This window comes from Bactrocera latifrons, unplaced genomic scaffold (genome assembly GCF_001853355.1).
Source record: "Bactrocera latifrons isolate USDA-ARS-PBARC rearing strain unplaced genomic scaffold, ASM185335v1 scaffold_82, whole genome shotgun sequence".
Taxonomy (NCBI): Eukaryota; Metazoa; Arthropoda; class Insecta; order Diptera; family Tephritidae; genus Bactrocera; species Bactrocera latifrons.
Genome location: NW_017537512.1, coordinates 265831 through 286100, shown reverse-complemented (window position 1 = coordinate 286100; position 20270 = coordinate 265831). Strand labels below are relative to the sequence as shown.

Below are 20270 nucleotides of genomic sequence, written 5' to 3'. Positions count from 1 at the left end.
TTTTACATATTTTTCTCTTATTCAGTTGTCTTTAACATAGCAAATTACTTTAAGTCAGCAATAAAACGAAATAGGCATACGAAATTAGTGGCCTAGGCGGCGTAGGTATATAGATATTTGAGAATCTCACAAGCTTCTAGCATTCTCCACGCAGGACTCGCAGCAAAATAGCTCATTCGCAGAATACAATAAATCTTCTAAACTATGTTTTTTTGTTTTATATTGTATATATACGTTTGTATTTATATGTATAAACAGCAAATACATTAATTCGTTTTGTTTGTATGTAAATACCTACGAGCGTAAATGTAAAATACGCAGTCTGTTTTCAAATCGTTTACTACCAAAAAATTGTTTTACTTTTAATCAGCAATTGTTATGTCTTTGTTATACATATTTATATAATAATATTGTTTTTGTTTTTTCATTTTGCTTTTTGCACATTAACTTTTAATTGTTTATTGTGGCATCTTTATTGTTGTGTCCATTTTCAATGGTTTTAATATTATTGGCAAGATGCGATTGTTGTTGCGATTGATTTTGTTGTTTGAGTTTTTGTTTTTGCTCCAAAACGGACTTGTACGTGTAAAGCGACTGTAGTGGCACATGTAATAACTCAATGATTTGTGTGAAATGAACTTCTGCAAAAAAAAGTGGAAAATGAAAGACAATTAGAGTGAGCAATAAGGCATTACTTTTAAAATTAAATAGGTCAAAAAAATTGTGCAACTAAATCATAATAAACACAGAGCCTAATAGATGAATATTGACTTTTATAATAATAAAAAAAATATTAACTCATCAATCTCTCGTCGTATACCTTTGGTAGTCTGTGCTCTAAGCCACATGGTAAACCCTACCGGTTACATCNATTTATAAATAATAAAAAAAAAACATTTTGTAGCTAGTAATATATAGAAAACTAAATTATAATAACCGCAGAACTTAATGATCTCAATATTGACTTTTATAATAAAAAATATTAACCTAGCCTTAAAAAATGTATAATAAAAAAACATCAACTTCGACAGCGCCGACGCTATAATACCCTTTACAGCTGCATTTCATATAGCTTACAAGCGTAAAAAAGATCTTTATCTTAACTTTGATCGCTCCGTTTGTATGGTACCTATGTGATATAGTGATCCGGTCTAAACAATATGTTCCCGAGATTGTACAGTTGCCTTGCCAGCGAAACCTTGTGAAGGTACCTTTTCAAATAAAAAGGTTTTCCATACAAGGACTTGATTTTGATCGATCAGTTTGTGTAGCAGCTATATGCTATAGTAGTTCGATTTGAATAAATTGTTCGGAGATTGTAGCGTTGCATTGAACAAAAATTCTTGCTACATTTCGTTAAGAAATATTGTAAAATAAAAAAGTTTTCCCTACAAGGATTTGATTTTAATAGGTCAGTTTTATGCCAAAAATATTCTATAAGTGTGCGATCTGAGCAATTTTTTCATAGATCATGGCGCTGTATTGATCCATATCGAATTTCGTGAGGATACTTTTTCAAATACTATAAACAAGTTTTCTATAGGACCACTTGATTTTTATCGATCAATTTCAGTGAAAGTTATATTTAAAAAATTTCTCTTCGGGAGAAAAGTGTAAAATTTCAGATCGAAATCTCAAAAACTGAGCGATTAATTTGCGTTATTCGCGTTTCCTTCTGCGTGTTTCATACTTCAAAATTAGTAAACACTGTTGAGGAAACAAAAATCAATAAAATAATATCAAAAATTAATACAGAAAAATTTAAGTTACTAACTCTCTCTCTACTAACTTTCACAACAATAACTCACCATTTTCAGGCGTTATATAGCCATGTCTAATTAGAAAATCGATAACGACCGGACAGCTGGTTGTCTTGAAATCCGGTGTAAATACACGTTCCACACACTCTTTGGCTGGTAATAGCTCAAAAGCTTGCACCTCACCATCAGCATTTTGTGGTACAAAATCCAATGGCAGCTCTAAATCGAAAACATATTCGGTATTTGGGAATAAACCTTGATCACTTTCGAAGAAGAATGAAACACAACCGGCTGAAACGAGATTTTTGACCAGATCACTTGGAATGGATGCCTCTTCAGCTGCCTCTTTAATAGCAGTCTCTTTAATGCCATAGCCCACCGATAAACCGCCGCCAACCATATTATCCCATTTACCCGGCCATGTCTCTTTGGTATTAGAACGTTGTTGTAGCCAAATACAAAGACCCTGCGTTGGATGTTGTACATAACCATTAATATCTACACCATACTTGCGTACACCAAATAATGGTGTGGCCGAACGATCCATTTTCAATAGGCTACGATACTCCGATTTCACTTCATAATACTGTAATGCATTGAAAATTTCTTATTATACATAAGTTGCAGTTTATATGGTAAACAAATGGCAATAATTACCTCATCACGCCAACCTTGGAGTGCGGAAAAAATGCCCTTAGAACGTAAGTCACGTAATACTATATCGACTTGCTTTGTGCGTTCAGCATAGTCACGGAATGCAGGATTTAACTCGACTATACCCTGTTTAAAGTAATTGAATTTAGTATTTTAATTTAAAAATTCATTTCAACAGCCTGGAGCTTACCTGTTTGGTAAATTCACAATTGCGTATGCAGAATATTTCGGGAAAACGTTGCAGCTGCTTGATGACATCGGCCTTGACAAGACCAACTTGTTCGCCTTCAACCAGGAATGGACGTATGTCTCCCTTTTGAAAACCTGCAAAGAAATGCCGTTTAATTTATTTAAATAAAAACAAAATCAAGAAAATGCAATTTTTATAGACGCACATAACTAGTAATGCATAAAAACCAGTTTTTGGTATTCGAAGCAAAAGAGGGAGACAGTTTGAATACTGTTCAATACAAATTTTAACTTCTGAGCTACTAAAATAGACAACATTTGTACAATAACATATTATTTACAAAAATCGACACTTAAAGGTTGTCATAGCAAGAATAACCATACTGAGCGTAATCAAAAAATTAAATATTGTTTTTTTTTTTTATAGCCCGAACAGTGTATATTAAGTTTCTTAGGAAGTTTGTAATACCCAGAAGAAAATGTTGGAGGTTCTTTAAATTATACATATTAATTGTCAAAGTGACAAGATGAATCGATTAAGCTATGTCCATCTGTCTGTCAGCATATACCCGAACTAGTCTCTCAGTTCTAGTGATATCAATTTGAAATTTTGCTAATGTTTTTCACCACTTAAAAAGTTGCTGATTTGTCGCTATCACTGATATCAGATCATAGTATACATATATAGTATATATTTAGCTTTTTATATGGAAGACTTTTTTATTTTACAAGCTATCTTCACGAAATTTGGATTCTAATAATGTCGAAGGCAGCGCTACAATATTCTAGCATATTGTTTAGATCGGACTACTTTAGCATAAAGCTGTCACACAAACTGAACGTTTAAAATCAAAATAAAAATGTTTTGATACCCTTTTAAGTTAAAAAAAAAATGCTGCTGGGAAGGGTGTTATGGTTTCAATGCAGCCACAGTAAATGTTTTTTTTCTTATTATTTGTTTATATTTTTTTTTAGCAGATTAGATAAGTATGTACACATATGTATGGGTATGCATACCTTTGGTCAGTTTTTTCGGCATACGAATGGTCAAACAAAGAGAAACCAGCAAATTAATTGTTTATAAACTGCGACTTTGCACAGAATAGTTGCGAATAATAAACAATGAGCAGCTGTAAAAAATATCAAACTGATACGAAAGGTAACAAATAAATGCATAAAATCCATTTAATCAAACGTTTTCAAAGTATAAATTGTTTTAAGTCGCAAAGTAAGATAATTAGTTATTACTGGGTATTAAATTGCTCATTCTTTAAGCTTTTGACTACATGTTTATGTTTTTATATACATACAATTTGCAATCAATCGTGCTACTTTCAAGAATTTACAATGGAATTATATTCTATACTTTTTAGCAGCTGTCGTGAGTCGTAACCAATCAAGTTCTGGTATAAAATGATTTATATGCATTTATTTATCTAACAAAAATTGCAAATTTATACAAAATAAACATGCCGTCAACGTTAGTTAGTACAATTTATTAAAAATACATATTTATTATTTTATGATAATTTTTAATAAAAATCTTTGCTTATATAAATTAGATATAAAAAATTGCATTTAGTCTCAGCAAAATTATAACAACCCAATCAATATCGTTAATTATGTTTCTATTCACAATTTTATTCTATTAGTGAACCATCTCTCTAATAGCTTTCCTACATATACAGGTACTATTTATATACGACACAATCTGTGCAGACAGATCCTCGCAGTAAAAATAGGTATGTTTGTGTGTGAATGCATATTCAACGATTTGTCTATTTGTGGTCGGCATATAGGAATCTTTGTGTGTACACTACACAATGTCAAGCTCATTCAAGGTGACTTAGAAAATTATAATTGTTGATGGCGCCAAGTATGGTGAACAAAGTTGTTGGTCCTTCTTCCGGACTCAATGCTATTGGTCTGGCACAGATTGTGATAGATGTGTTGGCCATCAAGCGAGTAATTGAGTATAGTCTTACACATACATATTTTCTATGTACACAGTATGTAGTTGTCAAAGCCAAACACGCTAACAAACTTTATTTGGCAGAAAATGATAATGAATGCACTTATGTACATTCTATCACAATGCAGCTTGGTGTATATGCCAACTGTGCCAGGCGACGTCATGTAGAATTATGACTCACAATTGCGACCTGATCGCATCTAAAGTGTGAGTGAAGATATTTACTTTATTTTCTAGTATCTATGTTTTATTATAGAAAATTTATGTGTAATGTAAGATAATAATTGTATATAATAAATAATAACTACCTTACAGTTTTATACTAATACCTCTAACTTTTGTATATTTATGAATCACTAAAGATAGCTCAAAATGTCTAAAAGATAGCTTAGAGATCATTGTTTATATTAACACTTTTATGGCATGAAAAATAATATATATAAGTGCATGCACTAGGTACGCCAAATGTTAGGTTTGGAAATTAATTATTAGCGTATCATACATTATTCACTCATATTCCGCATGATATGACTTAGATGAAAGTAAGCATCGAATATTGATTAGCGAAGGACGGTAGTAAAATATGTGAAATAGCCGCAAACAAAAAGAGTACAAGCAAAATAATGCAAAATTTATATATAAAAATATTAACGCATCATTGTATATAAATACTTGCGAATTATCACAAAAATAAAATAGGACAGACAGGCAGGCGAATGGCCGAAGATAATTACATGGATACTTTTGGTGATAATAACAATATCAGATGGTTGATTCAAAAAATCAACAAAAATACTTAATCAATTTTGGTTGCAAATACAACACACATATTTTTTTTTTAATTTGACAGGAAATGAGGATTTCTCGCTTAATTTGTATATCTGTTTATATACATATATATATACATAATAGTGAAAATGAGGATTTGTAGAACAATATTTTTTTATGTAGAATGCGGCTTTGCGGAATATATGGTAGGCGTTATACCAGGAATTTATACCGATGTGCAAAATTTGAGACCGTCTACAGTAAAAAGTGGGTATTTTCGGTTTTGTCCTTTTTCACTCTGAATTAGTTATGTATAAGCTACACTGTGCTTACTGGCCACACCCAAGAGCTTAAAACATATAAAATTTGGAACAAAATTAAGACATTGGAAGCATTTATAAAAAATTGTTGCGTATAAGAACATACTAAGTATATTTAAGTAATGCGGGACTAAAAAATAAATAATATTGTAAGTGTGAAAATATGAGTTTTTAACAAGTCTTACGACAAGTCCATATGAAATATTTGCACATATGTATATATTTTCTACATTTCTGGATGAAATCTGCCTAATCAGGATAATGACTACTTTGCAACATTATTTATAATACATTCCAAAGTTAGAACAAATTTAAGATTGTCCTAGTTCATCATGAAATATTGATATATGCATATTTTTTCGTTCCTTGTGTTGCTATACATACCCGAAGGACAATCTGATACTGTGAATTTTACATACATACTAACATTAAGTTTGTACACAAATCGATGAAAGGATATGATTATTTTTGCCTGTGGGAATTCTGTGCATTTATATTTACTGCTTTACAGTTTTTCACTTTTTCATTATTATATAGGTGTTATCAGTTATTAAAACTAATAACTATATTTGTTATGGCATACCTGTTAAGTAGAAATTGTTAAACTTCTGCGCCAAATGGTAAAGTCGGGACAATTTTACATTTATATCAGTTGAAGCCATCGCCAAAAACCCCAGCTTCTCCACTACGCCACTCACGGTACTCTCGCAAAGCCTTTATGTAATTTTTCAGTTCCTTCGAATCTTTTATAAATCTCACCCAATGTAGTTTCTATTTAATCGCACCGAATTTCATCACCAATAAAGATGAGAGCAACCAACACATCAGAAAACAACTGACTGGTGGGATGGGAATTCGGTTTGTTGAGAACAGTTCGCCACTGCCAATTGTCACTGTTCGTTTTGACAGTTTATCAATTGTTTTTGTATCATGTTTTCTTTTATAAATTTTTCTTCTCAATAATATTTGTTTATTAGATAAATATTATATTAATATTTATTTAACAGATTAATTACGTTTGTTATGCGCTCAAAATATATATGTATTTCTTTTAATTTTTTTATTAAAAACTATTTATACTTGTTTTAATTCACAATAGCACCAGATGTGAATTAATCCTATTGAATATTTTCGTTAAGATTCGGCGCACATGTACTTGACGTTTGCTGTCATCGCCGTAGGGTCGAAAAGAACGAGAAAAAATTACAACTTAGTACCAGCTACAAAATATAGGCAAAATTCTTACAGAAAGTTGAGTTTTTATAATCTAATAAGTGGACACATAACAATGAGTGAAGACTATTTGAGTCAGCCAATCTCGCTGGGGTCGTCATCATCAGGTAAGCGCTCCTCATGCATAAATACGGTACACAATATACAGGGTGTACATTACGCAATTATTGTCACCTAGTGTGTAATCACATTACAATGTATTTCCTTTAAACATTGATATTGTGTGAATGTAAATGATTTTATTATCTTAACTAGCGGATGAGGTACGTCCCAATCGTTCGAGTGCAACAACCAGCACATTTGGTACACCCGTTTCTCCATATTTGAATTATAACCCGCGTATATTGCAACAAGCACAGCCAGAATTTATTTTTCCGGAAGGTGCTAATAAGCAGCGCGGACGTTTCGAATTGGCTTTCTCACAAATTGGAAGTTCAGTAATAGTGGGTGCAGTAATAGGCGGTGTAGTTGGCTATTATAATGGTATGAAAACAACGGCGGCATTACAACAAACAGGCAAACTGAGGCGAACACAGTAAGCTTAATATAAATTCTTTGTATTTGATATAAATATGTATTTTACTAATAAATTTTTTAAATTTTAGATTACTTAATCATGTGTTGAAACAAGGCTCTGGCACCGCCAACACACTGGGGACACTTGCCGTCATGTATTCAGCGTTCGGTGTACTTCTGCAAAATGTTCGAGGAGAAGACGACGATATCAACACAGTTATTTCCGGCACAGCAACTGGACTGTTATACAAATCGACAGGTGAGTAGTTAAAACATGTTTTGCTACTAATTCATTAAATACATATTCTTTATTATAAAACAGCTGGCCTTCGAAAATGTGCAATAGGCGGTGGTGTAGGTCTAGGTGTATCAGCTGCGTATTGCCTGATCCAATTGATGCGGGCAAACTCAAATGGGTCTGGTTTAAAATTCCTGTAAATCTATATCTATGAATTGCATAAAAACTGAACTGGACAGTGGCATACTGACTGCGAAATTTTCTATATACGATAAGTGGTTAGCGGCTAGTAGTGACTAGATAACTCCATATAGTGGAGATGAATGGAGTTGCGTATTCCCCTATGTAACGCGCTCAAACGTACATAGCAAATTTAAGTTGTAAGTTTTCCTTGCTTTATAACTTTTATTTTTTAATATTATTAGTTATTAGAATGTGATGAGTTAAGTTGAACAAACTAATACCGAAGACAATTTGCTTAATAAGTAATTATAATAGTACAACAATATAAAAGCAAAAATTCACACAAAATTCTTTGTGCATTAAACGGAAGTGTGTTTACATAAACTTAAAAAACTAGTTGTACAGAAAATCATAGAAATATAAAATTGAAAATGATCACCGAAATAAAGCCAAACGCTTTGCGTATGTCAAGACAAGAATTGCGAAAAGTGTTTTTTCTTTCATAATAAAATATGGAGGTTAAGTGATTTCAACGAGTTAAAAATTAAATCAATAAAAATATAAATTGTGTTATTGCCCTGTGAGTTAAATACATGTAAATATTATATGTATATGCAATTTGTGCGCAATGAAAAACGAAAATTTTAAAACTTTTCAAGTTTTATTTGCTGATAACAATGTTTAATCTTTTTTACTTATTATTGTATAATTTTTATATTTATATATACCATAAAGTATTTTTTATTACGCCCTGCAACGCTGCCCCTTTGTTTATTGGTAATAACGTAGACATTTACATTTAATTGCATAATTCAAAGGCATCCGAAATGTTTACTGTTGCATCCATTCACTTTAAAATGTATAATTTTATTGTGTTTTTAAAAGTCCTGCATCGCTGCCCTCAATTTAAAGCAAACAGCAACCGATAGTAACAAGTTTATAGTAAATCGATATATATGTAATTTAATAATATAAAGCATTATATAAAACAGAAATGCCGAAATCTGCGAACCATTGCACTGCTTAAAGTTAATAATCTAAAACATCAGAATCGGAACCAGTTAAAGCTAACACCTTCATGCCGGACTTCTCATCGATTATATTGTTCACCGGCGCTTCGCAACTGGTATCCAAAGTAGAACATGTATGACAATGACAACTGCCAGCTTCCATATACTCATAACGACGCGTTTCCTACAGCAATAAAGCATACAATATAGTAAAATAATCTAACGTACATATAGTTTTTACTCACTTCATCGGCTTCCGGATGGCAATTTCGCAGCACCGCTACAGCTGGTTGGCGTGTTGCATGTACACAAACGGGATGAAAAGAACGTTTGTATGGGAATTTCCAATCGGAAATCTCACTGGAGTCACAACGACCCCAACAAGAACGTACGCTCACATAATCCCAACACTCGCGACCCTGTGCATCCGCTTGTGTGATGCGGTATGTATAAAGCCGTTGGTGACAGCCAAGTGGTGCTGTTGTGGGACTGCTGTCGATCGGTTGTGCCTCCAGTAATTGACTCAATGACGGTGTTGCAATTGTAACTAACGCGACAAGTGCAAAGGTATTCAAATATTTATTCTATATGCCAAAAAAATATTTTATACGCTTTAGCAACCGTTATAAAAAAATGTATTTAATAATGTATGTGTAAGTATGAATTTTGTGCTAATACCATTTCAGTGACCGTTTTGCGCTTATGATGATAGCTCTTTGCGGCGCACAGTAGCGAGCTGTTATGCAGAGCAGCGTAGAGAATGAAATGACTTGCATTTGCCTGTTGCGCCAGTCTTTTATACGTTTAAATTCTCTTTATTTTGTCTATGTGTAATGTCAAGAGGAAGCATGAAGCATTGTTTTGGCAAATCCTGTTACGCATCTAAGGACACGTAGAAAACGTGTCTGTGTGTACTTATAAAATATATCAGTGAAAAATTCATACAGTTGAAAAGCTTGCAGACTCTTTTCGGCTTTTTTCTTCTAGTAATGGATCATTTAGGATAATCTTGTAGTTGTTACACGATATAAAACGACGTTTCGTGACTTACACCAGATTATACGAAAACAAAAAGCCGTTACACCGACAATCGGGTCTACGTAACCGGAACGGAAGCGGACTTTTTATCCGGACTCTCAACCGCAGCGAGAATGTCCTTTAGAAATAAGTAAGTTTTTATACAAGAACTTATTTTTGATCGGTCGGTTTGAATGGTAGAAATATGTGACATTTCAATCCTGTTATTGAGCTATAAAGTGATATATTTTCAAAATACATGTCTTCATCTTGGGCTATAGTGGTTTAGGTTACCAAACTTTTATTAATTTTGATTTTTTTAAATATCACTAAATATAATTTTGTACAATTGCTTAAAAATTTGGTCAACATTACATTCAATGCCAAATGATGTAAAAAGTAGAAGTTAAAAAATATCATCGTTTTTGCTCGTGAGCAATTCATACACTCTCTGTTCCGTCATACGAATGCATTCGTTCAACTAACTAACTTCGATATCACTCAATCCGTTGCTGTCACTACTGCCAAGCGCTGAAATTTTGTCATCAATTTGAATAAGTTCCTTTCCTCAATAATTTATTTCGATTTTTAAATCAGTATATCCGTAACCATGTGCTTTTTCGTGTGTTCGATTCGTTATATGGATTCAGCTTTCATACTTCACATATTTGGTTTTTGGATACATTCTTCCGTTAAGTACCGTTTTGACATGGTTTAATATTCATTCATATTACAAAGAATTTGTTTTTGTTATATATTATATTTTAAATTTTATTGTCACTTCTTGAAGATCAGCTGATCCACTTCATAAAGCAGCTACCAGAATTTTGTTCGATTTCGCAGGCATTGGTAGCTCTCTTTTTAACCTGTTAAACTGGCTCCTCAGGCGCGTCGTCGTATCTCATGGTGTGAACCGAAACGTTGCGCACGCAATTGTACGCGAAACCGACGATTCGGATCGGGTCGCAGATCTTCGTGCCGGTCCTCAATGACTGGCGCAAGTGCTGCCGCTGCGGCAATATCTATGCCAGCTGCATCTTCTTCATCGTCGGCATCGTCATCCTCATTCGGACTATCGTAATCATCCATAGCGGCATCCTGCGCCTCCACTAAGGCATTCGACATAGAGATGGTCTCCGCATCCCGTGCCATAGCGCTTGCCAGCAACCGTTGACGTCGTTCCTCCATCAAACGATGACGCTCCTTGTGTATGTAATCACGTTTATTCGGCAAGCCGGCTACATTGTTGGCCGTGAGCGCCGAGCGCACCACATTCATGTCGGTAGCTTCCATCCTGCGGTTTAAAAGCGCTATTATTTGCTCTAAATAAAGTAGCGCATAACATAGTAACTTTTCCAAACTTACCACTCGTCCGTCTCGGCAACGTAACATTCGGTGTGTGATATTGTGGACACGCCATTGAAGCCGCCAATGGCGAAAATCATATCATCTATTATTTCAAGTCCAAAATTACTACGCGAATGATTCATTTCGCGTATGAACGACCAGGTTTGTGTATCGGGATCATAACGTTCGCCTGTGGATAGCCGCGCCGTGCCATTAAAACCGCCAATCACATAAAGTTGTCCACGAAAGGCTACACAAGATACGCCTGAGCGACGATGATTCATATTCGGTATACGTGTCCAGATATTGTTGCCGGGATCGTAATATTCGGCACTGTCCAAACACTCTTGACCATTGAAGCCTCCTACATATGCAGAAATAGAAGATACTCATTAGTGGCGGAGATATGAACTCACGGTAAGGAAGAAGGTACAAATTTTAAGTAGAGAATTGTCCACAGTACTGTCTCAATATCTTATTATCTAGTAGGAAAGAAAGGTATTATCTTAGGAACCAGTTGCTGTGTTTATCAATCGATATTAGAGAGCTTTCCAGCTCGTCTAACTATTCGAATGTCCTTTCGATTTTATACCATCAGTTAACTAGTTAACCACATCTTTGATGTCATTATAATAATGAAGTGTCTTAGAAGTATTTACTACCCTTGAGTTTTAACTGCCGTATTTAATAAAATATCCATGGATACAAAGCTCTACAGAGATCTCGAGGTTGATACCTCTGAAGGCTCTGGGCAGGTTGTTGTTATTTTAGCGGTGCTTAGGTGGCGAAGCGTAAGCTAATTGTCATCTATCTGGCGGTTCAAAAATGTATTGTTTCGACAGAGTCCGAGCATAGGGAGAGGGGTGTTAGACAAGTTCGTTTCATAGGCCATGCAAAGAGATGGCTAGAGACATGCTTAAACATATTGAGAAGTTTCACCTGACCTGTACCGATTGTGAAAGCGACATTCCAAACATGGCACTAAAAAAATAGCTAACGCTTAACCTTAAATAAAAGCAATTTCGACTTCCTTTACTCCTCCTTCGTCTCATTCCCTTTCGTCTACATTTTATTCATGTCTTTTATAAAGCAATAAAAATAAAAATGCAAATCTTGTCTTAAAATAAATTTCTTCGAAATAAGCGTGACTATTTTGGAATGCGTCATTAAGTCAGCAACCCTCTGTCCATACTTTCACTCACCCGTTGCATAAATTTTCCCCTTTAATGTGCATGCGCTGGCGTCAGATCTTTGCATATTCATAGGCGTTATAACGGTCCACTGATTCGTTTTCGGATTATAACGCTCGACTGTATTTAAACGATTATGACCATCATAGCCGCCGATAGCGTAGATAAGACCGTTAAGCTCAGCGACGCTAACATAGCAGCGACGACAGTGCATTGGTGCAATCTAAATGGAGTAAAAGGAGTAAATGTTAACAGAAATTAAATGAAACATTTTTTTTTGTAAATGTGAAATGAAAAACAAGAAGGTCAAGACGGCGGCTCTGATATGTTGTAAGCTGCATATGGCTTTAGATTTGGAATTTTTGAACGATTAATTTGTTACTGGAAGACTTCATGTAAAGCTAAGAATCCGGACCCTCGACCGATGGTGCCGTCATCGAAAAGAACTCGAGAGGCTTTTGTGACCAGGGACAAGATTTAATTGAAACTCAGAGATTTCTGATTTGGTTAGACTATAGAGAAAAATATGCGGCTTGATTTTATGAGATTTAAAAGAGCTCGAGAGTTTTTCGCTACCAAGGACTAATTTGTTCATATAAGTGGATCAAGATTTAATTGAAATTCAGAAATTGTTATTAGTATGAATAGTTATTATAAGTATGAATAGAGAGATTTGGCTTGGTGCTATGAGATTGCAAAGAACTTTACAATTTTTTGTGACTAAGGACTTTTCTTTTCATATAAGTGGATCAAGATTTATTTGAAACTCAAATATTTACTGCGTTGGTATGACTATGAATAGAGAGATAAGAAGATTTCTCAATTAATATCTATTTTAATTTGATAAGAAATTACATTTTGACTCACCTCCTTCCAATTCTTGCGCACCGCATCGAAGACACGACACGTATTGAAATATTCAACACCATCATAACCACCAATCGAATAGATTTTATAACCAATGACAGCGGTGCCATGATAAGCACGAGGTCCGGCTGGATCTTCGGCCGGTATATTGACCCAACGATCGGCACGCGTATCATATGTTTCGATGCAACCCTTTGATGTGCCGCCACTCCAGCCGCCAATGGCGAAGATGACCTCATGCGGCAGACGTGGCATGGCTAACGGTGGTGTGGTGAGCTTTTTGGAAAATGGCATACGAAATGGCACATATAAATTAGAGCTGATCGAAGGAGAAAGAGAGAGAGGAAGGCATATATAATTGGTAAATACCTCGCCCGATGATGGATTCATTATATCCAAATCATACATAAATTTAAATGTCTCCACAATCAATGGCTTCGCATCGTCACACTGCAGCACATACGGATGCTCCTTCACCTCGTCCATGAAACACTACCGAAAGAGAGAGAGATTAGCGAGCATGATTAGTTTTTTTGTACATGAAGGACATATGCATATACTCGTAGTTGTAACTTCTGATCAAATCCGACTCGGATTGGACTTTAAAAAAATGTTCTCACATTGGCACAACATTTTCATTTTCGTGTAAAGTTAGATCTCTACTGTTTGGCAGCATGTTTTTTAAGACGCTAGGGGGTTTTCTGGTGACTTTTAGCATTGACAAAAATTGATTTTGTGCTTCCAATGTAATCACGGCTACGAAATCGTTGAAAATATTGCAAAAAAAAAAAAAGGTGAGATAGTCTACTTTATCACGAAGACAAGTATTTGAGTCACACCCAAGCATTTATTGAAAGTTTTAAAGCCACCCAAAACTTGCCCCGGGAGAGCAGTTCATCCATTAATGACAATAACATCGTAAAAGTTAGATAGAGGGTAGCGAGTTTCCACATCTGTGGCTGTTTTTGTAGTAACGGATACATTTAACCCCGTTAGAATGGTAACGATTAGATAAGTTGTCATCGACGTCATCCAACGGTATGCTCAGAAAACGTGCTGTTTCGGATCGTGCTGGGGACGGATCAAAGGGAGAAGTGTGTCAGATGTGTAGGGATAGCAGTGCATGCAAAGAGGTGGATATATGTTTGATATGTCAGCGTCTGTTTTGGATAAGTAGAAGTTTTACCTGCTACAGTAGGTAGCTGTGCAAGGGTTACTCTCGTTTCTCGCGGCAACTTGAGCACATCGTCTGCAATGGGTGGTCGTTTGACTCAAAGTGCGCCATTCACTCTACTCCACTGTGAATGGCGGTCAGTGCATGTCTGAAGTTAGATGCATCAGGAGTTTGGTCGGCGTATTGTCTTATGTCGTAGACGTGGTAGAGTAAGGACCATTTTGATGCTTGTAGGAGATGGGTCCGCTCCAAGCAGATGTGTGATGGGATGATATCTGCGAAAGCACCCCAGGAGAAACTGCCAGTCTGCGTGCCTCATTATGTATGTAGGTGTTCGATGGTAAACATCAAAAAGCATCTTGTCGTCGTCCGGAGTGCAGTGTTCTGCCATGTTTGCAGCTTCCTCATCTGCGTTGCTCTGCATTCAGGCGATCACATTGGTGTGGAGTATTTAAGGACCGGCACCCGATCTATTATGGATCAAGATTGTGGTTGACTTTTTGGCCAAACACGAAACAAGAGTCATCGCTGAGTCAGCGTATTCGCGAGTTTTGCCTTTCTGGTACTTTTTAATGCTTTCGAAACTGAAAATTCTGCTTCAAGAAATGCGCCATGCGTCTATTAAAGCCATTAAAAGTCATTCGCTAAAAGGTACTGAAGGCCATCCAAGCCGCGACTCGTAATAAGTGTGTGCAAAGTTAGATTAAAGGCTCAAAAGTAGAGAAGAGAGATATAATAGAGATTTGTTTTGAAATACGTCATTCCCTGAAGGCATGGAAAGCCATCCTACCAGAGCCTAATGCTAAGTGTAGTCGAAAATTGAAATAAACGTTGACAGTCTTGCTCACAACGAGTCTATTTTAAAGGCGATGATGAAAATGTGTATTAAAGTACCAGAAAATATTATCATATTGTCAGTGCGGGTCAAATTTGATCAGCTGATATGCACATATGTACATACCTTTGGTGTCATCAAACCTAAGCGCACGCCCTGCATCAATTGCGCCACATATTGTTTACGATTTTCTGGGTCGTGATCGATCCATTTGATGCACAGCTTCCATACGTGGTCCTCTTCGCGTGTATTCAGCTCATCGTCGCTAATAATGTCGTAGAAATCCTTTAAGCCCATTTCGAGTATGTCCTTATTTTTAGCGGCAACCTCAATGAAATAGCGCAGCAGATAATTTCGCGCTTTCGCATACAAGTCGTCGAGAAAGCGAAATCTGCAAACACACACACGCACACAAACAAAGGGCGCATAAGCAAAGGCATGCGGATGACGTAGCGCGTAGACGGTGGATTGATTGAGGCGATTACGGTGCAAAAGATAATGCAAACAAATTAGTTAATAATAAAATATGTGCAATATTTGGACTAGGAGGAAGCACATCCCGTAGTTATATACATATACATATGTACATACGTTGTACGTATGTATGATATGCACGCAGGTAACTTGACTGTTCAATTATAAGTATGTCAAGTGTACTAAGCACCAATTACTTTCACTTTCAGCAAAACATTCTTGCATACACATACACACGCTCATAGCTGTATTGCCGCCAAATCCCCACCTACCTGGCGAATCCCATTATGCTGACGCAATTCTCCGGCGTCAACATTGCGGCTAGATGCTGCTTACACAGCGTCACCAATCCAATCATACCCACATAATCGGCCGAGATGAGCAACTCATGCACGTTCTCCGCATTGATGGTGCACTTGCGCAGGTATGCATACTGTATTAGCTGCTCCATAATGGCACCGCTCATGCCCGGTATGTGCACTGAACGATTCTCGTCACTCTTCGATGGCGATATGGTGGAATTGAAGCCAGTAAACTGTGCCCTTGGAAATGGCGAAAAGAAATTTAAATGCTTAATTAGAACTGAAAAATTATAGCAAATAATTGTGGCAATAGTTATAGCGAGGATTTGGAGGACAGAGTTCTCATACGTTCTACCATAGCTTCCAACCAGTTCTGAAGGTCTAGTAAAATGAAATCCACTATTTTTCCAATAGATTAAGTATTCTGAATTTCGGGTTGTATGAGTGCGTTCGAGGTACACTACATAGCGTTAGAAAGGTAAGATTTCGTACTAAAAATACCGCTCACACAGTTTTGTGATCGCTTGACTCAGTATTGTTAAAACACGGTTGAAAAAGAGACGCCAGCAAATAGCAAATACGTAAATTTTATAGTTTTCTTCGATAAAGACAAATCTGTCGGGTAAAATAAAAATTGAGTTTATGGTTCTGATACTGTAACAGCCAATAGTAAGCAATTTAGAGTTCATCAATTCCGTTCTAGTAATTTTGCCACAGTCTGAGGGAAAAGTTTTCGAAAATATCTATCATAGAAATGTCAATCCTAGAGCCCGTCCATCTCCCTAACATCTCTGTCGATTGCTCAAGGTTTAACATTGCACAACAAACGTTTTGGAACCATTTATGTAAAGCTGTATACAAAAAGAAGCTCGATGTGTGGGTGTCACACGTGTTTGCCCAAAAAATCCTCATTTCCATCGGAGAATCCAAAGCGAATGGTCACTGTTGATGAAAAGTGGTTCACTTACGACAATGTCAAGTGAAATCGGTCGTGATTGAATGGCTGCGATTCGGTTCAAACCATGGCTAAACCAGAATTGACAATCAGAACGGTTTTGCTAAGTGTTTTATGTTATTATCAGAGAATAATCTACTTTAAACAGCTGCCCTATAGCCAAACTCTTAATTCTGAGCAATTCTCTCAGCAATCGTCCACTAGCGGTAAGCTTTGACAAAAGGAGAGGAATTTTATTCCATCAGGACAACGGCAGGCCGCACACTTCGATAGTGACTCGTCTGAAGCTGAATTGTAAGCCACTTATGTATCTGTCTTATAGTTTAGATGTGGCACAAGATTCTTACTATCTCTTGCTGTCTAAGGCAAGAATTTTCGCTGGTAGAAAATCCGTCTCAAGAGATGCTTGATCTGCGAAAGATTTACGGTTCTTTAAGCATTGGCAACGGCGAATGCTGCAGTCGATGGAACGATGAGTTGGACGAGATATGCGAGGACATTCAGCAATTTAAGAGACAGCTGCTAGGTCATGTCATCCGAATGGATGAGAACACTCCAGCTCTGAAGCTCGATGCAGTACCCGCAGGGGGAAGCAGAGGAAGAAGTCCGTTCGAAGAACCAGTTGGAGAAGGAATTGGCTACATTTGGAATCTTCAATTGGCGCCAAACAGTGGAAAGGAATAACGATTGGCGTGCTGTTGTAAACTCGATTATAACTGCATAAGCCGTGTCTATCCCAATAAAAAAGAATATTACTTTAAAGTTTGTAGTTTAATTTGCACAAGTTTATATCTTGAGGTGAGTCCTTTTATGATTAGTATTTGGGTATATCGCCGGATGTTAGACTAACGAACCAGAGGACAGAGACCACGAGCATGTCTTCGAAGGTATTCTGAAACGCAAAAGACCATATCACAAACATTTTAAAGGAGCAAATGATTTCTAAAGACCACATCGTTTGCTTGAAATATTCAACATATTTGAAAGCTCTTGGGAACGAACTAATTTTATATGCCAACGGCGCTCTTCGGTTCAAACCTCTCTATTTTTATATTTTTGGCGATACGAGTTGATCTAACAAAGTTATACACATTTCTGCGTCTGATTTATTTGCACACACCAAAAATATTGATAGATCGGCATAAAAACCTCGTTACCAATACTTGAAACTCACCTAAAATACGAACTGCATGCGCTCATAATGGCGCGATGTACATTGAAGGATGCATCGGACACCGAAACCACGGCATCACATAATAAATTGTTGCGTCGCAGCTCGTTTAATGTGTTGAGCGCATGATCGCTCATGGTGGCGTTGAGGGAACGCTTCGGTGCGCTCAACGTCAACGGATCGTCAACATCGTCATCGTCCATCTCGTGATCGATTTCGGGCATTACAACACCCTCGTCGTGTATATGTTGATTATTATTGTTGTTGTTGTTGCCAAAAAAATTATCACGTGCGCGATTTAAAAGATTTGCCATTATATTTACTATATTCCGTTATGAGCGCTAGCTAACGGACGCTTGAAGTGTGAGAGCAACTAACACCGGGCAAAGAAATACCGATTCGTACCGCCGCAAGTGACTTGGAAAGTAAACGCAATGTGACCCGATTAGTGATACGCGCATGTGCAGCGAACGTGGACCTCAGCGAACTTCAGTGTCGTTTACTGGTACGCAATGCAATTATGAATACGTAGCGCGGAACTGGGCAATGAAAGGAAACGCGCAAAGCTTCGTTCGTGTACCGTTTAGTTAACTGTTTTTTCGGATGACAGCGGCGGTTGTTCGTCTATTTAAATTTGTTGCGATAGCACCGGTATGTTGTGGGGTTGTTGCGTTGCATGCAGTGCAGCGCGTTGCAATGATTTTTTTGAGCTTGAAATTTTGAAAAATATTCGCAATGACTTTTAAATAATATTAAGACTTTCGTTTTTTTTACAAATTGTTTAGAAACTTCTATTTTGTCACTTTCTTTTATGTTTTTGTTTAACTTTTTTTCGCTCGTTCTCTACTTTGGTGGAATTAGGCCGATGGATTTGTTTATTTAAATGGTTTGGTGGAGTTCTCAAGTCGATTGCAGTTGAAATTTTAAAAAAGTTTAACTTCCGTTCAAGTTAAACGGATGCGTTAGGGACTAAATTAGGCGATGTATTGAAAAAAATTAATAAATAATTCTCCGAAAGAAAGGAAAATATTGACGACAAAAACTAATCAAGTATATCTATACTAAATTGAAACAAAAAACTGAAAAGACTCGATGTCACAAGACAGGCATGTATGTTTTATAGGTTAAGCAAAGTGAAATAGAATTCTGAAAATTATGATATTAGTTTAAGATTGGCACGACAATGTGAAACTTGCTTTTTAAGAATAAATTTTAAGCTATAGTCAACAACTCTTATTTTGCAGGAATTTTTAAATTTAATATTTATTTGTCAATAATTACAACACTCTGTACTTAAAGTGGTCTCTAATTACAATGTCTCGTTGGAAGTGATCTATATTGTGACTTGTCTACTTCAAAGTAACCCCCACCAAATGTTATACATTCATGACAACGATTTTTACAGTCCTGGAAACACTTTTTGGGGTGGCTTTTAGCTCCTTCAGCGAATTTTGTTTTATCTCTTCGACCGACTGAAAACGGGCTCCACGAAACCGCAATTTCAGTTTGGCGAACAAGAAAAAATCACAAGGAGCTGATGAATGCGAGGATTGATCAATGGTATTCACAGTTTTTTTTTCTTTAGATTCGGTCACAAAATTAGCTCGACTCGATAGTGCAGGATCACCTTGATTTTTGAGCGGCTTTGCCGTAGTTTCGTCGTTATTCTCCCCCATTCGGATCATTGTTGACTTGTTTACAAGAGATCTATGTCCCATCGGCAGTTATAATACTCTTCATGAATATGGAATGGGAATCCGCGCAATGAAGCATGTCCAAAGAGAGTTGTTTACGGTACGCTTTTTGAAAAAAAAAAACAGCTTTATCGGGACGAGTCGAGCAAGAACGCGTTTCATAGCCAAAATATCCACCAAAATCGCGAGAGGCTTCGACCTCTCTTGTCAGCTCTCTAGCATTTGCCTGACGATTTTCCCATACCATATCCTTTACCTACTTAATACTTTCATCATGAAGAGGTTGAAAGTCGCCCAGAACGAGGCATCTCTTCAACGATCTCTCGACCGTCTTTGAAGACCTTGTACCACCGTAAGACTTTTCCTAAATTCACAACGATTCCGCACATGAAATTTTATAT

General features: G+C 36.4%; 4 protein-coding genes across 6 annotated transcripts; 1 reads left to right on the top strand and 3 right to left on the bottom strand.

The window, feature by feature from the left end:
* LOC108977013 (uncharacterized protein YJR142W) lies at nucleotides 1–6530 on the bottom strand. Its single transcript, XM_018946502.1, has 5 exons — nucleotides 6247–6530; nucleotides 2605–2738; nucleotides 2418–2540; nucleotides 1809–2346; nucleotides 1–641 (listed from the first exon to the last, which is right to left on the bottom strand). The coding sequence occupies exons 1-5, from the start codon at nucleotides 6323–6325 to the stop codon at nucleotides 451–453; spliced, it is 1065 nt and encodes a 354-aa protein (XP_018802047.1). The 5' UTR covers nucleotides 6326–6530; the 3' UTR covers nucleotides 1–450.
* On the top strand, nucleotides 3698–8312 carry LOC108977014 (mitochondrial import inner membrane translocase subunit Tim23). The gene is made up of 5 exons (XM_018946503.1): nucleotides 3698–3762; nucleotides 6803–7003; nucleotides 7152–7431; nucleotides 7502–7671; nucleotides 7735–8312. Exons 1-5 carry the CDS (start codon nucleotides 3726–3728, stop codon nucleotides 7848–7850), a joined length of 804 nt encoding a protein of 267 aa, XP_018802048.1. The 5' UTR covers nucleotides 3698–3725; the 3' UTR covers nucleotides 7851–8312.
* Nucleotides 8313–8511: 199 nt separating this feature from the next.
* Nucleotides 8512–9596, bottom strand: LOC108976958 (glycoprotein hormone beta-5). The gene is made up of 3 exons (XM_018946414.1): nucleotides 9522–9596; nucleotides 9089–9427; nucleotides 8512–9027 (listed from the first exon to the last, which is right to left on the bottom strand). Exons 1-3 carry the CDS (start codon nucleotides 9522–9524, stop codon nucleotides 8863–8865), a joined length of 507 nt encoding a protein of 168 aa, XP_018801959.1. The 5' UTR covers nucleotides 9525–9596; the 3' UTR covers nucleotides 8512–8862.
* A 528-nt stretch (nucleotides 9597–10124) lies between these two features.
* LOC108976952 (kelch-like protein 10) lies at nucleotides 10125–19220 on the bottom strand. Of its 3 annotated transcripts, none has more exons than XM_018946406.1 (8): nucleotides 18179–19220; nucleotides 16020–16289; nucleotides 15400–15664; nucleotides 13634–13756; nucleotides 13265–13540; nucleotides 12410–12620; nucleotides 11226–11571; nucleotides 10125–11154 (listed from the first exon to the last, which is right to left on the bottom strand). In XM_018946406.1, the coding sequence occupies exons 1-8, from the start codon at nucleotides 18487–18489 to the stop codon at nucleotides 10743–10745; spliced, it is 2214 nt and encodes a 737-aa protein (XP_018801951.1). In that variant the 5' UTR covers nucleotides 18490–19220; the 3' UTR covers nucleotides 10125–10742. The 3 variants fall into 3 exon arrangements, with proteins under 3 accessions (XP_018801951.1, XP_018801950.1, XP_018801952.1); XM_018946405.1 differs by having other exon boundaries at nucleotides 13265–13583; nucleotides 13671–13756; nucleotides 18179–18489; XM_018946407.1 differs by having other exon boundaries at nucleotides 13265–13583; nucleotides 13671–13756; nucleotides 16020–16282; nucleotides 18179–18258.
* Nucleotides 19221–20270: the final 1050 nt, after the last annotated feature.

What these genes read in the sequence shown, in the direction of transcription:
- LOC108977014 (XM_018946503.1), top strand. Translation starts at nt 3,726, where the DNA reads ATGAGCAGCTGTAAAAAATATCAAACTGATACGAAAG. An exon ending in ATATCAAACTGATACGAAAG is followed by an intron (nt 3,763 to 6,802) that starts GTAACAAATAAA and finishes ATTTTCGTTAAG; the next exon opens with ATTCGGCGCACATGTACTTG. An exon ending in GCTGGGGTCGTCATCATCAG is followed by an intron (nt 7,004 to 7,151) that starts GTAAGCGCTCCT and finishes TATCTTAACTAG; the next exon opens with CGGATGAGGTACGTCCCAAT.
- LOC108976958 (XM_018946414.1), bottom strand. An exon ending in GCCATCCGGAAGCCGATGAA is followed by an intron (nt 9,028 to 9,088) that starts GTGAGTAAAAAC and finishes TTATTGCTGTAG; the next exon opens with GAAACGCGTCGTTATGAGTA.
- LOC108976952 (XM_018946405.1), bottom strand. Translation starts at nt 18,489, where the DNA reads ATGGCAAATCTTTTAAATCGCGCACGTGATAATTTTTTTGGCAACAAC. An exon ending in GCATGCAGTTCGTATTTTAG is followed by an intron (nt 16,290 to 18,178) that starts GTGAGTTTCAAG and finishes GCCATTTCCAAG; the next exon opens with GGCACAGTTTACTGGCTTCA. An exon ending in TAGGTTTGATGACACCAAAG is followed by an intron (nt 13,757 to 15,399) that starts GTATGTACATAT and finishes CTCTTTCGGTAG; the next exon opens with TGTTTCATGGACGAGGTGAA.
- LOC108977013 (XM_018946502.1), bottom strand. Translation starts at nt 6,325, where the DNA reads ATGGCTTCAACTGATATAAATGTAAAATTGTCCCGACTTTACCATTTG. An exon ending in TAACAATTTCTACTTAACAG is followed by an intron (nt 2,739 to 6,246) that starts GTATGCCATAAC and finishes ATTTCTTTGCAG; the next exon opens with GTTTTCAAAAGGGAGACATA. An exon ending in ATTGTGAATTTACCAAACAG is followed by an intron (nt 2,541 to 2,604) that starts GTAAGCTCCAGG and finishes TACTTTAAACAG; the next exon opens with GGTATAGTCGAGTTAAATCC.